Source organism: Rhineura floridana, chromosome 3 (genome assembly GCF_030035675.1).
Source record: "Rhineura floridana isolate rRhiFlo1 chromosome 3, rRhiFlo1.hap2, whole genome shotgun sequence".
Classification (NCBI taxonomy): domain Eukaryota; kingdom Metazoa; phylum Chordata; class Lepidosauria; order Squamata; family Rhineuridae; genus Rhineura; species Rhineura floridana.
In genome coordinates this window covers 3,999,739-4,019,391 of record NC_084482.1, presented here as the reverse complement: position 1 = coordinate 4,019,391, position 19,653 = coordinate 3,999,739, and the positions used below count along the sequence as shown (strand labels likewise).

Sequence of the window (19,653 nt, the reverse complement as noted above, 5' to 3'; positions counted from 1 at the left end):
TTATCCACTTTCCGATCTTGTTCAGAACTCCATTATAAAGTGTCAATGAGCTCCATTTGGAAACAGATGCCTTAAAAGAAGGTGTCCTGAAGGTAGATGGTGGTCCAGATGTGGAAGCCAGTTGCACATCCCCCCAAAAGGAGGACAATATACACAAATTTGCATTATATTCGTATTGGCTAATTTGTATGCATACATGCAAATATAAGAATCCTTACTTTAAATAGAAATGCAAGTTGCCTCCACATAGTGGGGAATGCTGTGAGCTTCCCTGCTCAATCTGCTATCCAATGTTGATGCAGGGTTCATGACCACTCTTCCTGCTCTCCCCTCCAGGTTCTTAAAACAGGTTTGGACTGGTTGGACTGGACAGCCCTTCAAACGGAGGACTGGCCTCTGCCATGTAGGCCTCGTGGCCACCCTAAGCCCGAATCACAGGCCACTATCTGATGGATCACCTAGCAGTCTGCCGGTTGCAATGCTGGGATTCCCGCGAAGAATGCTGAAGCGGGCAGGCCTCCATCTGATGCAGCAAAGCACTTCTTTATGTTCTTAAGCAAGCGTGATGCATCCTCAGGATAACACTGATTAGTTATGCCTGAGCCATTAAAAGATCCTAAGGGTGCGCTCTTGCTTTGTGCTTCTAAAACATATCGCTAGCCCAGAGGGATTTTAGAGACAAGAGAAAAAAGTCGACGCAAGACTCCGGCGAAGTCAGACCACTCCTGCATAAAAAGATTTGCCGGAACGGCAGAAGCGCCCTCTTTTGGTCGGCGCCGTAGAATGGCATGAATAGGAACTCTGCGTATCTCAGCGCTCTAAGATTTCTTCCTGCCCTATCTCTGATTGGCCTCAGAGACAGTTCGCCGCGCGCTAATTGGAGACTCGACAGCTCTGGTCTGTCTTCTAATTCCCCGCCCCTTCAGAGAAAAAGAAAAGGGAAGGGGGGAAAAGGCAGGCCTGCACGTGGAGTCGAATTGAGCAAACAGGAGGATTAAGTTACGTGTGATTGCAGACTTCACCAATGGGCGAGGCTCGGGCTCTGAGCAAAGCTGAAGCAGTGCGCCTCGGCCCGCCCGACTGGAAGCAGGCTTGTCATGCCCTTCTGTATGCACCTTGTCCCGGCCGCCTTTTCGGGAAGATCCCGTTGCGTTTCGCGGTGCTGGTGAGAACTGAGTTTTGGTGGAATGGATGGTAGTAAAAAAAATAACAAAAAAGAGCGAAAAGGGCGTTTACAAGTAACGGCTAGCTTGCTCTAAAAGCTCAGCCCCGTCACCCGTTTTTAATGTCAGGGCTCGGTGCATGTGAAATAAAACGGAAGTGTTCCTGAATGTGTATAGTGTTTACCTCTCCGTCCGAGGAAAGGTGGGATAAATAAATAATAATTAGTAGTTCCTGTAAATTTGAGGCCTAGTTGTGATTTTCCAGAGGAATAGCCCTGCCAGTCTTTTGTGGCAGTTTGAAGATTCAAGTCACATCCACACCATACATTTAAAGCACATGACATGTTTTAGAAATTAAGCTGTGCAGTTTAGGAACTCCGGGTATAAACAGTGGGATTGATTTTAATGAGCTTTTGGGGGGGCAGGGCAGGGAATAGGGAGCCTGAAGTGGGCAGGTGGACTGTTTTCTTACTAAGATGGATAAGCCATCAACAAAGTGATGAGTGTGGTCTGTTGAGAAGAAATCAGGCTATGCTTGAACTCTATAAACCCTTGGTTTATGTTGATCATCAAGGGATGATCTTGATCTGAAAAAAAATAGTAAAAGATGTCCATAATTTCCTTTCTTAGTCTTTCCTAGCAAGTCTGCCCATAATGATTAACATTTATGTAGTGCTTTCAAATGTTCAAAGCACATTACGTGTGTTTATCTTCTTGTAATTCTTACAACCGTAAGGTAGATATTATATATTATTATCTCTATATTACGGGTGGAAGACTCTGAGACAGCGAGTGAGAATGAGCGGCTTGCCTAAGGCCACTTGGTGAGCTCCAGGCAAAAGTGATATTCGTACAAGGGACTTTCAGATATTTAGCACAGTCGCTTAGTTGCTACACTAAGACAGCTCTCAAGCATACCCAGTTTAATCCATAGTGCAATGAAAGTTAATTTTCACCCATATCAATTTCTGGGTCTCTTGTTCATCACCTGTGACTTTCTCTAGTACAGTTTCCCCCTTGCTTGTAACATCCCTGCATACAGGCATTGTTGGAATATAGGAAGCTTGGTCCATTTAGCTCAGAATTGTCTACACTGACTGGCAGCGGCTCTCCAGGGTTTCAGGCAGGGGATATTCCCAGCCCTACCTGAAGATGCTGGGTATGAACCTGATACCTTCCTGCATGCAAGGCAGAAGCTCCACCACTGAGCTACATCCCTTCCCCAAACTCATCTTCTTCTGTCTCCTTCTTAGCTAGTAGTACTGTTGGGCTCCAGCAAAGGTTATTTGTTACAAAGATGATTCCACATTCTTTGCCTTTCTCCCCCATGCTAAATACATGTATTTCCTCATTTTGTCAGGGTTGATTGCTCTTCCTTTGACACAGGAAGTTGCCCTCAAGGGGTTGCACTCAGTTCCTGCTTCCAGGCTTCCCAGACATCTGGTTGGCACTGTATGACCAAAATGCTGGACTTGATGGGCCTTTGGTTTAATTCAGCAGGGCTCCTCTTATGTGCTCTGTGCACTGCCTATGACATTTTATTTTTGAGCACTACTGCACCAGGGTCCAGGGTGTGCATGTGAGCTAGCAGGCTGACTCTGTTCCCTTTTCAGATGCAGATGCGGTTTGATGGACATCTGGGATTTCCTGGTGGATTTGTGGACCCAGGGGACATCTGCCTAGAAGAGGGACTGAATAGGGAGCTTCATGAAGAGTTAGGCCCTGGCGCTGCTTCGCTGCATGTGGCTGAGAGTGACTACTTGAGCTCCCATGCCTCCGAGAAGCCACAGCGAGTAGTGGCACACTTCTATGCCAAACAGCTTAGCCTGGAGGAGCTCCGGACTCTAGAGGACAGGGCCACTCAGGCAAAAGATCATGGCTTCGAGGTGCAAAAAATATGGGGGGGGGATGCCAGAAAAGGAAAGCTGCATAGGGCTGTGTGTATTCTGCATTAAGTATTATAAACATCTGTATCAAGGTGATCCAGTTTTTTTGCCAAGATCTGCTGAAGTCTGCAGCTTGCATGAATCCAGTAAACTGAGGGGATTTTACAGAATCTTGCATTATTTATTCTGCCCTTAACAGTCACGGGGTGGGAGAAGGAATTATGCAAGGTACTGAAGCCCCATCCCTGACCACTGGAAATCTTATTCAGCAACTTATCTGGGGCTTGAGGTTTCACCAGTCTTTGCCCAAATACTTATGAGAATGTTTTGGAAGCCATAGGGACTAGAAACTTAACAACAACAATTATATTATTATTATTCTATTCTATACTCTTGCTGAATGCACGCAGCCCTGGTTGCATCATGAAGTTGGGGGGATTTTGTTAAGGAGAGCAGGGTTCAGAAGGGGGTACTGTGACCTGATTTTTCCCTTCTCTGTTGCTTCAGGTGATGGGGCTTATCCGTGTCCCCCTCTATACCCTGCGTGATGGTGTTGGGGGGCTTCCAGCTTTCCTTAGCAACACTTTCATTGGCAATGCCCGGGAGCAGCTGATTCATGCCCTGGACATTCTCCAGCTTGTGCCAGGAGAGCAACTTCAGAAGGCTGTTACTGTGGCCCAGAAGAGACCTTGATTGTCATTGGTGGTGGCTATCACATTCCTTCCCCTGATGGTTATGTAACTGGATTCCCCCAAGAACATCAGACTCTTGAATGCAGCAGCTGTAAGGGAGAAATCCAAGAACGTGGGAAGAAAGGTTTTCCCTCTCTTACCTTCTCCCCCTGTGCCCTGTGTGAGTGGCTCACTGCCTCTGAATCTAGCCTAAAATGATTCAAATTTCCAGGTGGTTGTGTGTTTAAATTACTGAAGATTTCTGTCTGGCTTGGATCTAGTTAGGCAAGAGTTAAGAGTGAAGCCACCTAGTCCTCCTCTTGCCTTTGGAGCATGTGTGTTTGTATATAGATATATATGATACACATGCGTGCACATATACAGGGTTTCTTGGATTTGGAGAATGATACTACAAATAACGCACTGACTCATCTATGGCTACTATTTTTCCATCCATAAACCTGCTGCTTCCTTGAATTCCAGTATTTGTATATCATGGAAGTTGGGTTTGCTCTCCCCACAAAAAACCCATTGCACATCCCTGTTGGTTTATTACTTTATTATTTCATAGTTGGAGTCTGTCTTTCTAATCTTAGAATGGTGTAAGACACTTTGCGGTTCTTTACCTCTATTTTATTAGCTCGTTAGGAAGCTGATAAAAGGATGCATGTAGGACAGCATCTACCTAATTAATGGTGTATGTAAAGGTGGAACTGTATTGGAACTGTATTGGACCTTAATTTAAAAGCAGAATCAAAGACATGACAAAATAAGCACATCTTTATTTGGGGATGAAAGCTCAGCAAGACTGTTGCTGCTACAGACTGAGACCTGCTTCCAGTCTCCACTTGATCACTCCTCCCGAAGAGCTGGAACTCAAAACAAGACTTCTTGTCTACCCCTCCTCCTCCTGAGTTTCAGCCAACAAATCTGGAAAGTACTCCCCTTGATCCTTGGCAGCATAAGATAACATAAGATTACCCCTAGATTTGTAAACTTTCATCATATTCACATGATAAATGCGATCTCGCCTTGTGGAATGGGGATAAGCCAATAAGTAATTAGTGCTATTCAGCTTTTCCTGGATGATCAAGAGACCTTCCCATTGTGAGGTTAATTTGTTGCCTGACACTGCCTTCAGGACAAGTACCTCAGCTCCAATTGGAAAATGACAGACTTTGGTTTTTCTAACATATAGGGCTTTTTGCTTTTCCTGGGCTCCTTTTAAATTCTCCTGAGCCACTTCCCAGGCCCCCTGCAGAGTAGCCTTTAACTTCTGCAAGTAAGCAGCCACTGGAACTGGAGAGGAACTAATCTTGCCCTCCCACTCAGCTTTCAACAAAGGGTCCACGTATCTCCCTCCCAAAAAGTAAATAATTGGGCGTGAACCTCGTGCTCTCCTGAATGTCATCATTATAAGAAAACATGGCATAAGGAATTCCCACATCCCACTCCCCAGGATGCTTCATGACATATGCCTTCAATAGTTTCATAATGGATTGATTCAATCTCTCACATAAACCATTGGTCTGATGCGAGCCAGCTACCGAAATCAAATGTTCTACTCCAGACACTTCCTACAGCTTCTTGATCAACTTAGCCACGAACCCTGGACCTTGATCAGAAACAAAGTCTTTGGAAATCCTAGTCTGGAGAAAATTCCCAGCAAAGTTTTAGCTATACATTGTGCAGTGATACTGGTTAGGGCTATTGCTTCCCCATATCTTGTTGCAAAGTCTATGAAAGTTAAGATGAATTTTTTTCCAGATTTGGATGTGGGCAGAGGACCAACCATATCAAATGGCTCAGTCATAATTTCAGACACTTTCAGGGGCGCTTTTGCATGATCTTGAGGATATCCTGTGCGTTGGCAGACGTCACAGTGGCAGAGAACTCTCGGACCACCTTGCTTATCTGAGGCCAATACAGACTCTTAGTGATCCTAGATAGGGTCCTCCTGACCCCAATGTGAGCTCCGAAGACTGACCCGTGGGCCAGCTCCAGCACATCAGCTCTGTACTCTTGCGGCACAATCAACTGTTTAGTCACTTTCCAGTCTATTGCATTCCCTTGAGGGATGAACTCTCGGTATAACAGTCCATTGGACCAGAAAATCCGCAACCTCACTTTATCAGATATGGCGTTTGGGGCATTTTCTGTCATTTTCCGACTTTCTTCTAGACTGGGGTCTGTCTGCAATGCTTGCTTAAATTTGTCAGAACTAGCAACTCCTTTCCCCAACAACATATTAGATTCCTCTACTGTAGTGGCATTAGCATCTGAATGCCCCTCCTCTGAGTTAGGTGCCTTTCCTTTCTCAGCATCTCTGCTTTCATTAGGCATTGCTATGGAAACTATCCCATCGTTAGTGACTCTAGCAGAGTCTGCCTGTCCCAGTACACATTCCTCTTCTAGTTCTGCTGGCTGTTCAGCCTTTTGGACTTGACTGCGCGTTATAACTTGCATTGAAAGTCTTTTAAAAGAAATATCGTTCCCCAATAAAAAAATCCAGGGAGAATTATTCTGGTGGACCGTAAGGTTCTGGTCCCACTGCGCTCCTTTATTGCAAATGGGAATCTTAGCCACAGGAACTTCCACTGATGCTCCCCCATACGGGTTAACAGTAAACTTCACTCCTGGTAGATATTGATGAGGCTCAACCAAACTGCTTGCCACTGAGCTTAGTTCTGCGCCGGAATCCCGGTATGCATGAACAAGAATCTGGTTGATATAGGTGGACTCTGTAAATTGTTTAACAGCCCATGCCTGTTGCCCAGGCTCAATGAGGGTCATATTAACATGCTCTGGGGCTTGTCCTCCCAGCCCTTCTCTCTGGGCTTCTCCCTGGGGCTGCTTAGTAACACTTACCACTCTGGTGCTGACAGAAGCGATGGTGGCACCTGGTTCACCAACTGGTTCCCTTAGGGTCCACTCCTCTTCACGGGCATCCTTAGAAGCTTGTGCAGGAAGTCCAAGGGATCCACCCCCTCCTGGCTCTGCCATTTCTGTACAGATCACCGGTGCAACGGTAGGAGCTTTGGGGCGCGCTCCTGCTGGCTTTTTCAGGGGGTTGGAACATTGCCTTTTTACGTGTCCTTTTTCATGACAAAGCAGATTACGTCAGTTGGGGAAGTAGAAGGTGTTTGCACCCTCGTAGGATTCTTTTCCTCTCCTTGCGGCTTCAACGGGCTCCAAAACTTCTTTCTTCCCTCTGCCTCCTTTTCCTGTGGTTGCTGTTTGAAGGCTCCCGGCTTCTTAAGAGGCTGAAAATGCTGGCTCTCGCTGCCACGCCCACGGTTTGCAGCTAGCTTGTCTGCAAGTCGACCAGCTTCCTTAATGGTCTTAGGACCTTGGTCCCGAACTATGCCAAATCTGCAGGAAGTCCTTGATCAAACTTTTCCCTCGCCATCAGATCCATAAAGTCTTCCACAGTAGCAACTCCTGCAGCTTCTTTCCACAAACGCAGGGCTTCCCACCGCTGCCACCATGTCAAAGATCCATCCACCAGGGTTCCTTACCTCAGTACCACAAGAGGGTTCTTTGCTTCTGAGAACAGTCCCCACCCCACTGGGTTCCCACTTCTCAGGCACACTTCTCCCTTTCCACAGAAGTAATTATCCCTGGTATTCACTGCCACCACCCTTCTTTCTAAATTCTTTCCCTGAGTGAAGGGACCTCAGAGAACTATGTGATTTTAGAGGGGTTTACCCTCAGTAATCAATCCGTAGCGTTCAGCCTTCCAGCACTAGATTTAGAATCCTTAGTTCCAAGCCAACACAAACCTTTTATACAAAGATTGTCTATTTAAGAGTAGATACGTTGGTATATACAAAAAGAGAAATAGTAGTTTGATTCCTTAAAGCTAATCACCCTCAGGCGACACACGGTCATTGGCATAACAAAAGGAGAGATGTTCAATACAGACACGAAACAAAAGAAAGACTTATCTTAACTAAGATCCTATACTTACATCCAAGTAACTCTATTCCTTCGTGGAGCAGCCAGGTTCCCAAATGGCTGTCCCTGTTACACGTCAGCGAGTCGAGGTTGATGGAACAAGGGGGAACTCTGTTTTGAAAGAACCTCCTTCATATTTATGGGTTTCTTTTCCTCAACAAGGAGGGGGGAAAGTAAATAGCCATATCCCGCCCCTGCTGGGGATCCCTTCCTTTGAAGTCTTTGAAGATTGAGAGAGCTAGACAGCATCTACAACATCCCCTCTTCCTGACTTTTAATCCCAGGAAGCTGATAAGGTGTAACACCTAAGAATCAGTTGCATTTCCTTGCAAGGTTGTAAATTGCCTGTCTGACACTGAGCTTCGGATCTTCCCCAGTAGGGAATCTTAAGGAAGCCACAGGCTCCCAGAATTCTCTCTGGTTGCCTCACTTCAGCTTGACCAAAGTTAGCTATTCTTGACAGATTCTAACAGCTCTCTGATTTCCTGCTGCTGAGAACCCCTTCATGGTACCTCAAAAACCACTTTATAATGAAAATGTGAGTGTGAGCCCTGTGTTTACAGTAGCAGTTTCCCAGAGGCTCTCCATGCAGCCTCCACTAACTGGATTATAGATGGTGTCAGCAGGAGTGGTTTAAGTGAGCGTGATAGGCAGGAGAGCGGGCAAGACTGGGTGATTGGGGAGAGGCAAGGCTGTGCTTTCTGGGCTGGAAAGCAAAGCTATTACTACCATGAAACTTTGCTCCTGTTCCTTCCCCTCTCACAGAGTTCCTCATTTTTCTCCAGTGTCAGCTATGGTCTGCTTGAGCAGCCCTGCGATGCCTGCTGGCTCCTGAGCTGCAGGCCTTACGCTGTTGCAAGAACTCCTTTTTCTCCCTCTGCCCCTCCAGTCTCTTTTGCCTGGGAGAGGAGTGTGAAAATACACACTGAATAGATCTTCTGTGTGTGTTTGTATATAAATAAAGCCACATATATGTAATTTGGGAGGTGTGGTTTTGCGGGCAGAGGGTGGATAATCCCAGCCTTAAGAGTGCCTGTTCAGCTGCTTTGGGGTGGGTGTGCATGCAAGGAGCCATCTGAACTCTGCTGAGACAGCGCAGGGTGTGGAATTGTAAGCAAAGCAGCTTCCTGTGATGGGAAGTTCCTCTTGCAGTGGGCTGAGGAGTGTGGAAGCTCCAGTTGCAGCTTGTCTGTGTGGCTAACTAGAGAGAGTTCCAGCCATACTGGGTCATTGTGATAGGTCACAGAGGGCAGAAAATTAGGAACATTAATCTTTTAATTGAACCAGTTTCTGTTTCTCTTAAACACACACACAGTGCAAAGTTGTGAATTCTACAGTTTTTTTAAAAAAAAATGTATTGGTGTATTTTTAAAACTGATTCTGCCTTTCTACTCCTCTAATCCCTCAAGGCAACAACATTATTTTTAATCATAACTGTTCAACTAATTACATATTTTAGTTGATTAATATCTCTTCCTTGGTCATTCATAAATTAAATTTAAATATATTTGCATATTGTTGAAACTAAAACAGAAATACTGAAGGACAGCTCTAAGCCCTTAGCTATATTACAATTAAGTGATGCCCTGTGAATCCAGGTCTCCTGGTGATGGTTTCACATCACTGGCAAATAACCAAGCATTTGATGGATAATTGAGATGTGCAAGCGATCTAAAGCAAAGATTTTATCCCAGGATAAAGGACCACATAAACAAGAGCATCCTAGTTCAATACCTGCCTGGTATTGATCACAGCTATGTTCTGCCCTGTGAATGAAAGAGCTACTAGGTACTGCTGTAATACATTAGGACTCAATTGGAAGGGCCAAAAGACAATCTAATCCAGACTTCCCCAACCTGATGCCCTCCAGATGTTTTGGATGCCCAACTCCAATAGCCCTATTCAGTATGGCCAGTGGTCAAGCATGATGGGAGTTGTGAGCAACGTCTGGAGGGCATCAGGTTGGGGAAGGCTGATCTAATCAAATGTTTAAAAATTATTTATAGACCACTTTTCACCATAGATAGAAACTGCTTTATGCATGTCCACTTGACTGCATCATCAAACCTGATGACTTGCATGTAGAATATAAGCCATCACAGACAAAACTTTCAGTATTTGCCTTGGATTCATTTCACAGATTCATCTACTAGTCACCAAGGACAACTCTACACAATTGCTGCATATAACAATGGTGTTGCTTCTTTCCCAGACGCTTGTACCCACCTAATGTCCACACACGTTTACCGTGGGACTCCAATGCTACTGGTATAAGCCCAGGTTAATTAGCCTGTTACCCCACAGAACGTGTGGGGTTGCCCCGAGTAACAGCTCCCAACTACTGAAGGTACATGTGTGAGCCGAGTTTTAACTCGTTAGTATTTGCCAAGAAAGAGGACGGTAGCTTGGAGGTTCAGTTACTCCAGCTCAATTCATGCACAGGAGGAGAAGGGTATGATCTGGTGGTGCAACAGTCGCTTCTCTCTCGGGCTTGTGTCTGTGTTGCCACAGCGCTGGGCAGAGTGACACAAAGCATTTGGCTCAAGCCCTGAGGGAGAGAGTGCGCCTGGCACGGGCTGCTGGTTGTGGCTGGCACGGCGAGGAGGGGAAGCCAGAGCGCAGCGGGTTAACGGCGCCGCCGCTCCAGCTTCTGCCTCTGGGGAAGGGGGGAAGGGAAGGGAAAGGGGCGGTGCCTCGCCCGGGAGCGCGGCACACCGCGCCGCATCCCCTCTGCGCATCTTGCGGACAGGAGGGCAGCGGCCCTGCTGCGCCCAGCAACCGCTGCGATGAGCGCGCCGGGGAAAGCGCGCCGCGAAAGAGGCAGCCTGGCGGAGTACGAGACGCAAGTGAAAGGTGAGAAGGGGGGGTGGATGTAAGGGGAGTCAAGCGGCCAGGTGTTGGGGCAGCTAGGGAGGCGGTGGCCAAGGGGCGTATGTATGTGCGCGCGCGCGCGTGCCTGTGTGGTTGCAATGTGGTAGGTAGGTGCGTGGGTGGGGCCGCACTGAGAGAGGAAGGGCAGATGGCGAGGTATGGGGCAGGAAAAGGGAGATCAGGGTGCTGTTCTGTATGGAGGGATAAGGGGTGGGTGGGCCTGCGTGTGCAAGAGGGCCAGTGGAAGGCCAGGGGTTGAGAGGGCAGTGTGCACAGGGGTAGGTCCCTTGCATTTGATGGTAGGCGTAGGGGGTGGGCACCTGGTGGATGGTCATTGCGCTAATGCAGCGCCGGTGGTGTGTGTTAGGAGCAGCATCAGAACATCTGCCTGCCTGCGCAGGGGTTGGCGACGGCAGTGGCACTCTGTTCCTTCCCATCTACCTCTGTGCTTGGTGACTTGGGTGGCCCAGGCCACACAGTTGCTCCACCATCCTAATCTGCCATCCCCCCCATTTTTGGGATGCACCCCCATCAAATACCATCAGCATCTGATTCTATTAGAGCTGCATGTATGTGGATGCAAAAGGACCGTCTCTCCCTCCCCAACCTAGAGAAATGTGACCCAGATTTTGCAGTCTGGTGGTAGTGAGGAGTGGCTGAAATCTAGGGTTCTGTTTTCAACTCTGGGAAGGGAGGAATGTGGTCAAGTGGCTGTAGGCAAGATGTGGGTTCCTAAGTAAAAAGAAAAATGTGTACTATGCCAGACTGACAGGAAAAGAACCCAGGCGTCCTGGCTCTTTGTAACCTCCCTCTGCTGTTAAACACTAATTTCCACTTCCCCTGTTAAGACACCCTTGCACAGCAAAGCTGTTGATTGTAATGCAACATCTGGGTTCCGGTCGTTCAAACTTCCTCTGCTCTGAATGATTCTATCTCTGCCCCAACGCTCTCAGCTGCTTCCCTCCCAGTGGCACAGCACTATTCTGGGTACATGGTGTCTCGGTTTACGATTACAGCACACCTAGATTGCAAGCTTAGAGTCCTTGTGGTGCTCAAAATGTTTTGACTTGTCCCTGCTCCAATAGACACCAGCAATCCTGTCATCAGCGCACTCGTCTTTATTCCAGGGCCAGTTCAAGGCATTTTTGGGATCTGAGAGGTGGGAAGGCCAAGTGTCCCCTGCACCATACATAACATAGGGCACCATGACACTGTCCACAAGAGTCCTGTGCCAGCCCTGCTGAAGTGATCAAGAGAACTGTGCAAGAGGACTGCAATTCATTTTAAGGGGTATTTGTGCAGAAAACCAGCTAGTGGGTTGTTCCCCATTAGGACAGCTTTGTCTTGCCTTGCCTTAATGGTAGCAGCCTCCACTACTAGGCCTCATTTCCTCTTTGTCCTGCCGCACTGCTTGGTTCTACTACTTCTACACTTTCCTTGCTTTATAAAGCTGGAAACAGAAACTGTTCCCACAGTTGGTGCATCCCCCCTCTTCCCAGTTCTTCCGGGTGAGCGAGAACTCAAACTTTACAATAAGGGACATTGAGCAAAAGAGAAGTAGAGAGTGGTTTTAAATCTTCTTCAGTTCATTTTAAAAAATGAATTTCCACCCCTACCCCTCAGTAACAGAAGCTGCCCTACCATGAAGCAAAATGAGAGCTGCCCAAGACTGACCCAAGACTGTTGCTGCCTGAGGCAGAGCAGGAAATGATGCGTGCATTGCACTGCCTTGTCCCCTCAAGTCAAGCAGTGTAGTACCCAAGGCCAGTCAAGCTATTTTGGCACCTGAGGTGAAAAATCCCCCTCCCTGGCAATAAAAAAATACAACATAAAAAAATGAAAAAACTAACCATTTGCTTCCCTTTCATGACACCCCAAAACTCACTCTGCCAGGCAGAGCGGTCATTCTGCAGCTGCTTCAGGTAGCAAGTATTACAGCAGGTTTTGACTGTCTTGATTTGATAAGCTTTTCAAAGGTTTGTAGACAGAAGAAGCCAGAAAGATGCCTTCAAGATCAGAGCCAGCCCAAGAGATTTTGCTACCTGAGGTGGAGCGGCAAGTGGCACCTCTTTTTCTTCCCCTGCTCCCCCAAGTTGTACCCACGGTTGGCCAAATTATTTTGGCACCCGAAGCAGAAAGTCTCTCAAGCAGGAGCAAAAATAAAATAATACATTTAAAAGTAACAAATTGGATTTTGACACCCAAAACCAGCTGTCTGGTGCATCCATCTTACTCTGCCTAATGGTAGGGCTGGCCCCCTGGCTCATAGGTGCTTACCAGGGTGGTTACTTCAGGGCGATGCCATCTTGGAGAAGATGGCATGTTCCTAGAACAAATGTTCTAAATGTGAAGGGCAGCAGCCACCACCTTGGAAGTTTCCCTCCACCACCGTGGGGCAAAGACACCAAGCAGATGTGTGTGTGTGTGTGCACGCGTGTCAGAATGAGAGGGGGGGGTAGGCAAAGGAGGAGCTACCCAGAGTGAGGAAGCAACTTATTCCTTTAGCGTCAGGTAGAGAAAGTGCTGACTGGGTCTGCTCTAACAGCGTAGTTATGTTTTAAATATTGTGATCTATGATCAGGGGAGGTGAAAGCTTGTAGGTAAACTGTGGTCTAGTTTATGCCATAGTTTGCAACCTTGCTCAGCCATATACTCCTTGGTGGCAGCATATTGGGCAGGCTCCTATGTTGTTATTTATTATATAATTTATTAAGATGAGTTATGCCCCGCCCTTCTATTGCAGTTATAATACGTAGGGCAGCTTACAATATGCATTCAATAGATAGTCAGTGAACTAATGCACACACTCTCTCTTTCTGAAGAATAAGCTTTGTTCTTAGCACTGCAAAAGAAAATGTTGTTACTTATAGTGAGCCCAGGGGGTATGATGGGCTATAAATCTGACTACAGGCCCTTGAACTTCTGACCCCTGCACTTGTCAGTGCAATTGCACCAACCCTTTCCTCTCCCGCTTCTGCTGCCACCAGGACTGGAACTGGAGAGCATAAGAAGAGCCCTGCTGGATCAGGCAAAAAGGCCCATCTAGTCCAGCACCCTGTTCTTACAGTGGCCAACCAGAAGCCCCTGGGAAGCCCACAAGCAGGACCTGAGTGCAAGAGCACCGTCCCCTCCTGCGGCTTCTGGAAACTGGTTTTCAGAAGCATACAGCCTCTAACTGTGGAGGCAGGGCATAGCCGTTATGGATAGCAGCCACTGACAGCCTTATCCTCCAGGTGCCTCCAAGAGGGCTGAAAATATCTTCCTATCTTGTCTTCCATGCCATGCCACTGGTACTTCCACCTAGATGCCCTGTTCTCATGCAAGTATTAACCCCGTTCACAGTTGGGGTGAGGGAGGCCCTCGATCCTCCTCATTTCTTTCTCTCTCTGTCTCTCCAGGCACCAGCAGCCAACTCATTCTCCTTTATCCCAGACTCCCATCTGAGCTTTCTCTGCTCATTGGGTTGAGTTCAGCCTCCAAACTGTCAGGTCTGATTTTTCAGAGGCTAGCAAAGGAAGGGGGTCCCCTGGCTTCTTGGCTCGGCTCTTGTTCTCCTCTTGTTTCCTTCTCCTTACCCTGCCTTTGCACCCAGCTTGGATGATCAACTTTTGTCCATCAACCAGCTGTCAAAAGGAGCAGCTGCAAAACCAGTGTGTGAGAGGCCAACTGCCTAATATCCGATGAACCAACAGAGCCATAGATGTGCTGTTTGTCACAGAGCATCACCTCTTAGGTCCTGCAGTGGTTTAACACTGACTTTCTGCAAGCATGGTGGTTGTTGAGTCTGTGGACCATTTCAGTGCACAGTACAAACCACATGCATGCCATGACATTTTAAGAGTGTATGCTTGCCTATGTAAACATAAAGTTTTTTCTTTCCAATTAATACAAACGGCCACTAGGAAATGATTGGATTCTCTCTTGCATGGATTTTAAAGCCGTTATTCCTATGCATGTGCATCTTTCCTATCTGATGTGATATTTGTATTTTTCATGCTTGAGAAGCTGGTCTCAGTTGAGCTAGTAGCGTTATGCATGTCCATAGCTTGGTGCTTGTATATATAATTATGCTCGGAGTTGTGGCTATTGCTTTGCTTACCATACCTGGACACACCAATGCTGCTACAGCTATTTTGCATGTACTACATGCAGTTTTGTCTCTGTATGAAACATAATTTGCTGCAGCTAGGTTGGTGTTTACAGTTCCACCTTTGTATGTGTTAAGTCGGAGTGTACAGATAAGCATCTTGGCCTGTATATGTGATTCATTTAATGTCTAGCCTTGCATTCTAGAATGTCACTACCTGGACTGTTGCTGGATGATTGTCCCAAACTGGATTTTTAAAAATCTATTCCTGCTGTGTAGAAAGAGCAAAGTATAGGAATGTGACAATGGATGGGGATCCCCATTTAGCTTTGTAGGCATGTGTAGCAATTTAGCAGTGCTTTAACAGTGGTGGTCCTGCCATGAGACTTAACAGACTTTTTGTAAGACACTTGCTGTCTGAGATGAAGCAGCAAATTACACATACCCATAATCAGCAGTCTGAGATAGTTGCCTTACTCTGCCTAATTGTAGGGCCAGCCCTAGGGAAGTAGGCAATCTAGACAGTTGATTTTGAGTGCCACTAATGATGGCACAGTTAGGGAACAGATAGATATAACATTTTGACCTAAAGGGCACAATCTATTTTGCTTGTAGACAGAGACAAATGACATTTTGCTGCCTTTAAAAAAATATTATGCTAGAATCTGTTGTTTAAATGGCATTTGTCATGATGCAGGGATCTGCTGTGTGTTTTCCCTGAGTCATGTTGAAGTGTGAAGATGTCACAGAGCATGTGGGTATCTTGTAAAATGTTGGTGGTAGGTGTGAGAGGTTAATGAGGGATTATGATGTTTACTAATTACCTGTTCTATAAAAAATTTACATTGTTTGTTACATTGTCTGTTTACATTGTTTAAAATGGGACTAGCTGCTAATTTAGTTCACTGGTGCAGTGGTGCCTGTAGTGACAATGTACCCAACTGATGTATCATGAGGCTATTTTCTCCATTTGGGGAAAAAAATCTAAAACTTGAAATGCCATGTACATCTATGGACTTACAACTTTAGGGACAGATACCTGGGTGTCTGTCGGACTTGTAATAAATAAAAGAGAAAAGGCATTTATTTTAAGAGCCATGCTATGATGATGGCACTTCCAGATGGGAGTTGATTGTGGAATCGGTGCAGCTCATGCCCACAAGTTTTCCCCCCAGCATTCACATGGAGTCGTCGTCATGAAAATGTCAACCCATACTTTTTAAAAATTTAATCCAGATTTTCCCTACTGGGAGGAAGGGCAGGATAGAAATCTAATAAATAAATAAATAAATAAAATAATAAATAAAAATAACTTTTTATATATCTGCAGTTGCTGTTGGTGCAGAAGCTTATTAGCACATTATTGTTGGGTACTTTCTCATGTCGATGGAGTGACATTTCAGTGAATGATCTCTCACACTGCACCCCTACTCCCATTTACTCCTCACCCAGCACAGCGTAGCCGTTTTGTTTCCAGAAGGCAGCAGTACCAAAGGAAAGAAACCCATTTCCACTTTTTGCAACATATCTGGTTTGAAGGAGCTGTTCTCTCAAGATCTCCACACAATAAATGTGGAGGATTACCTGGGAGGAGACTGTAATTGCAGTACAAGCATTGGGCTTTAATTTTTTTTAATAAATAAATAAATAAATACAGAGGTCTTGCAAAAGATCTCTTTATCACTGTTGTGCAGTACATAAGTATTATGATGATGATGATGTATTTTTTTAAAAAACACAAATGATAATGGGTATTGCTCCCCTCCCCAACAAAAGCATAAGCTCAATTTTACCCACTGTAAAACTGGCTGATTAAGGTTGGTCATATTTGCTTTTGCACACTTTCTCATTCTTTTTTTTTAAGTGTGTGTGCACAGGTACAGAAATACTCACATGCAAGTCCAGAATGGGAAAAGATAGTGAAGTGATAGTGAAGGGTGGGGGAGGGGAAAAAAAAACCCACAGCCTGGATGCATTCCTTGAAATTTATTAGAAATATATCAAATGTACAAGTATTTGGTATCACAAACAAAATTTATGTAGTTTCAAACAAAGCAATCCCTACACACCCAATTACATCTGGCGTGGAAATTATGCTGTGGCTACACTATTGGAATGGCTTCCACAGCCTAGATGTCCTCTGCGCAGGAGGAGAAAATTATACAACCAGAAAACACAAAAGCAGCCTGAAAACGGCAGACAGTCAGTCCCAGCAACCCTGGAAGCACCACCAAAGCCCACCAATCAGGGAATGTGCTGGCAATAATGTCTGCATGTCACTCATATATGGCGAGTGCCAATAAATTTAAGACTGGGGCAATGGGAGTTTCCTACTATTGTGAATAGTAGGCATAGGGTTAGGAGAGGCCAATTTCCCCATGCTGTGATCCTGATTCTGCTTTCCCATCCACAGTAGTACAGATAGCTAATTTTAGATTCTAGACTTCGATGGTCATGTGTACTGCTACACTTATTTTAAAATGGGTTAAGTCAGCCCTGCTCTGTTTAGGGGCCCTCCTTTTCAGTGGGCCCTGGACATCTGCCCCCAAATCCTGCCCAGGTGGCACCATTGCCCCCCAAACCCTAATGCCAGCTATTTATTAAAGGAATATGAACTACACAAGGACAAATGATGTGACAAATGTCATGTTTAGTTTGGGTTAACACAGTGGTGTCTACATTTCTTACCTGCAACCTTAGAGGAGGGCAACAAGGATGATCAGGGGACTGGAAACAAAGCCCTATGAGGAGAGACTGAAACAACTGGGCATGTTTAGCCCGGAGAAGAGAAGACTGAGGGGAGATATGATAGCACTCTTCAAATACATGAAAGGTTGTCACATAGAGGAGGGCTGGGACCTCTTCTCGATCGTCCCAGAGTGCAGGACACGGAATAATGGGCTCAAGTTGCAGGAAGCCAGATTTCGACAGGACATCAGGAAAAACTTCCTAACTGTTAGAGCCATACGACAATGGAACCAACTACCTAGAGAGGTAGTGGGCTCTCCGACACTAGAGGCATTCAAGAGGCAGCTGGACAGCCATCTGTCAGGAATGCTTTGATTTGGATTCCTGCATTGAGCAGGTGGTTGGACTTGATGGCCTTATAGGCCCCTTCCAACTCTACTATTCTATGATTCTATGCAAGGAACTCATTCTAAATTAATTTGTCTGCCAAGAAACCTCATTGCATTGGAAAGGCTTCTGAGGCATGTTCTATGGTACATTTTCAGATTACGAGGGGACCTATTGAAGTTTGTTGGTCCTGACTGTTATCCTCGCATGAGCACAGAATGCTGAACACTTTCCTGTCTGACCATGTGCTGCAGATGGGAAATTAGTAATGCTAATAGCAAGCAAGTTTCGAGAAAGCTGGTCTACCCTTACTGGTCTTTTATTTACTTTACTGTCCCTTCCCCTGCCCTCCTCGGATTAATATGAATCAGGGATCAGCCCTTGAACACATATGAAATAATAGTAAAGAGTCTCTAAGCATGTTCAGAGTGCATTTTCGTAGTCACTAAGTGATATAAAATCCTTGCATGTGAACTTGGAATTAAGAGTGTAGGGCTCCTAAGCCAAAGTTTGTGCCTCTTTTATTATTGCCTCTTTTTCTTTTCTCTCTTCCCCATGCACTCCCCCTCCAAGGTTTGCTGCCTTTTCTTGAATCCTACAGCTGGCAGAATTTTTAAAACTGGTAGTGACATTTCAATTTTTTTTAAAGTGTCTCTTGATGCTGTCTCTAAAAATATAGGTGCAGTCAAGGGAGCTAACATGTTTTTTAAAGATGCTAATTATTAGATGGGTTGTCAGGAAAAGGAGAGAATTGTGCTTGCAGCTGGGTTGGCACATCATAGTTAGGTGTAGTAGCAGCAAGGTTTTGGTGTATGTTTAGCTTAAACTTGCCAACAGACACTGAGGTGTTATAGAACTTTCCTCTCTGGTCTGTTTCATTATTTAACTTTCCAACCAAGTTGGCACTCTGGGTGAGGTTGGGGAAGTGAGCATATGAATATGTGCCTGTGTCTGTAGAGCTGTGTGGCTATGTGTGCGTGGGTGAGAGAGGGAGAACATGAGTGTGAAAGCATGCGCATGTGTCCCCAGGCCAAATAAAGCTGGCAAGGTTCCTCACCTACGCATCTAAACTCAGCCTTTGTATATGCTTCCTCAAGGGAGGTGTGAGCTCTCTTAGATGCACCTTTGCCCCAACCTAGCTTTTGAGCAAGGAGGGGAACTTGTATTCCAGATCTGCTTCATTAGTCATGTCACATGTTATTCAAATCAGAAGCAAATAGGGTTTCGCTTTGCCACTGAGTTTACACTCAGCAGGAAGCTGAAGCAAACCATGATTTATTATTAGTGTATCTGTCTTAATAATAGGCGCGCTTACTTTCTAAAAATGTGTTTGGTTCATTCACATTTTGCAGTTTAATAGTAGCCTAAACAAAACCTGGTGCTAAAATAATTATGTGTGTAGCAGCCCCAAAGTATTGGGTTCTCAAATAGTGGGGAAGGCCATCTTGGGGAGCATGGCAAACCCGGAGAGAGCTGCTATAAGTTCCTGTGAAGTCCTCTCCAAGCTAAGGGTTTGGCATTGCAGTTGCTCTGCCTTGAAGTGGCAATCCTGGGATGAATGAGGTGCTTGAGGAGGGAGAGACACCAGCCTCCATAGATCTTTCTGTGCATTGCCGTGGGCAATGGTCCATATGTGCTCATGTCTGGGGCTGCTGCTGCTGCTGCATTTTGTTGTGTAACAGGAGAAAATAGAGTAGGGTTAGCAGTCTAAACTAGAGAAGGTCAAGAAATGCTTTGTAAACTCTATGTTTGTATCTTTAAATCAGGTTGCAGTGGGAGCATCAGTCAAGAGCACTGTTTTGCTAGTTTTATATGGAGGTAAAATAGTAGCTTTTAAGTTTGTGTCCAGATGGTGGCGTTATCTTGCAAACGAGTCGTACAGGTCTGATTTTTTTTCTGTATGTGCGACTGGCACGCAGAACTCCTATACACGGGTTTCTTTC

At 45.7% G+C, this 19,653-nt stretch overlaps 2 protein-coding genes across 2 annotated transcripts in view; both read left to right on the top strand.

Moving 5' to 3' along the window:
- The first annotated feature begins 860 nt into the window (after window positions 1-860).
- Window positions 861-4,197, top strand: LOC133379181 (U8 snoRNA-decapping enzyme-like). Its single transcript, XM_061613919.1, has 3 exons — window positions 861-1,165; window positions 2,777-3,049; window positions 3,557-4,197. The coding sequence occupies exons 1-3, from the start codon at window positions 1,025-1,027 to the stop codon at window positions 3,740-3,742; spliced, it is 600 nt and encodes a 199-aa protein (XP_061469903.1). The 5' UTR covers window positions 861-1,024; the 3' UTR covers window positions 3,743-4,197.
- Window positions 4,198-10,362: 6,165 nt separating this feature from the next.
- ARHGAP4 (Rho GTPase activating protein 4) overlaps window positions 10,363-19,653 on the top strand; it is a 55,064-nt gene continuing 45,773 nt past the window's right edge. The window contains exon 1 of the mRNA XM_061613956.1: window positions 10,363-10,530. Coding sequence (XP_061469940.1) covers window positions 10,464-10,530 — 67 coding nt within the window. The 5' untranslated portion in view covers window positions 10,363-10,463. The remainder of the gene's footprint in view (window positions 10,531-19,653) is intronic.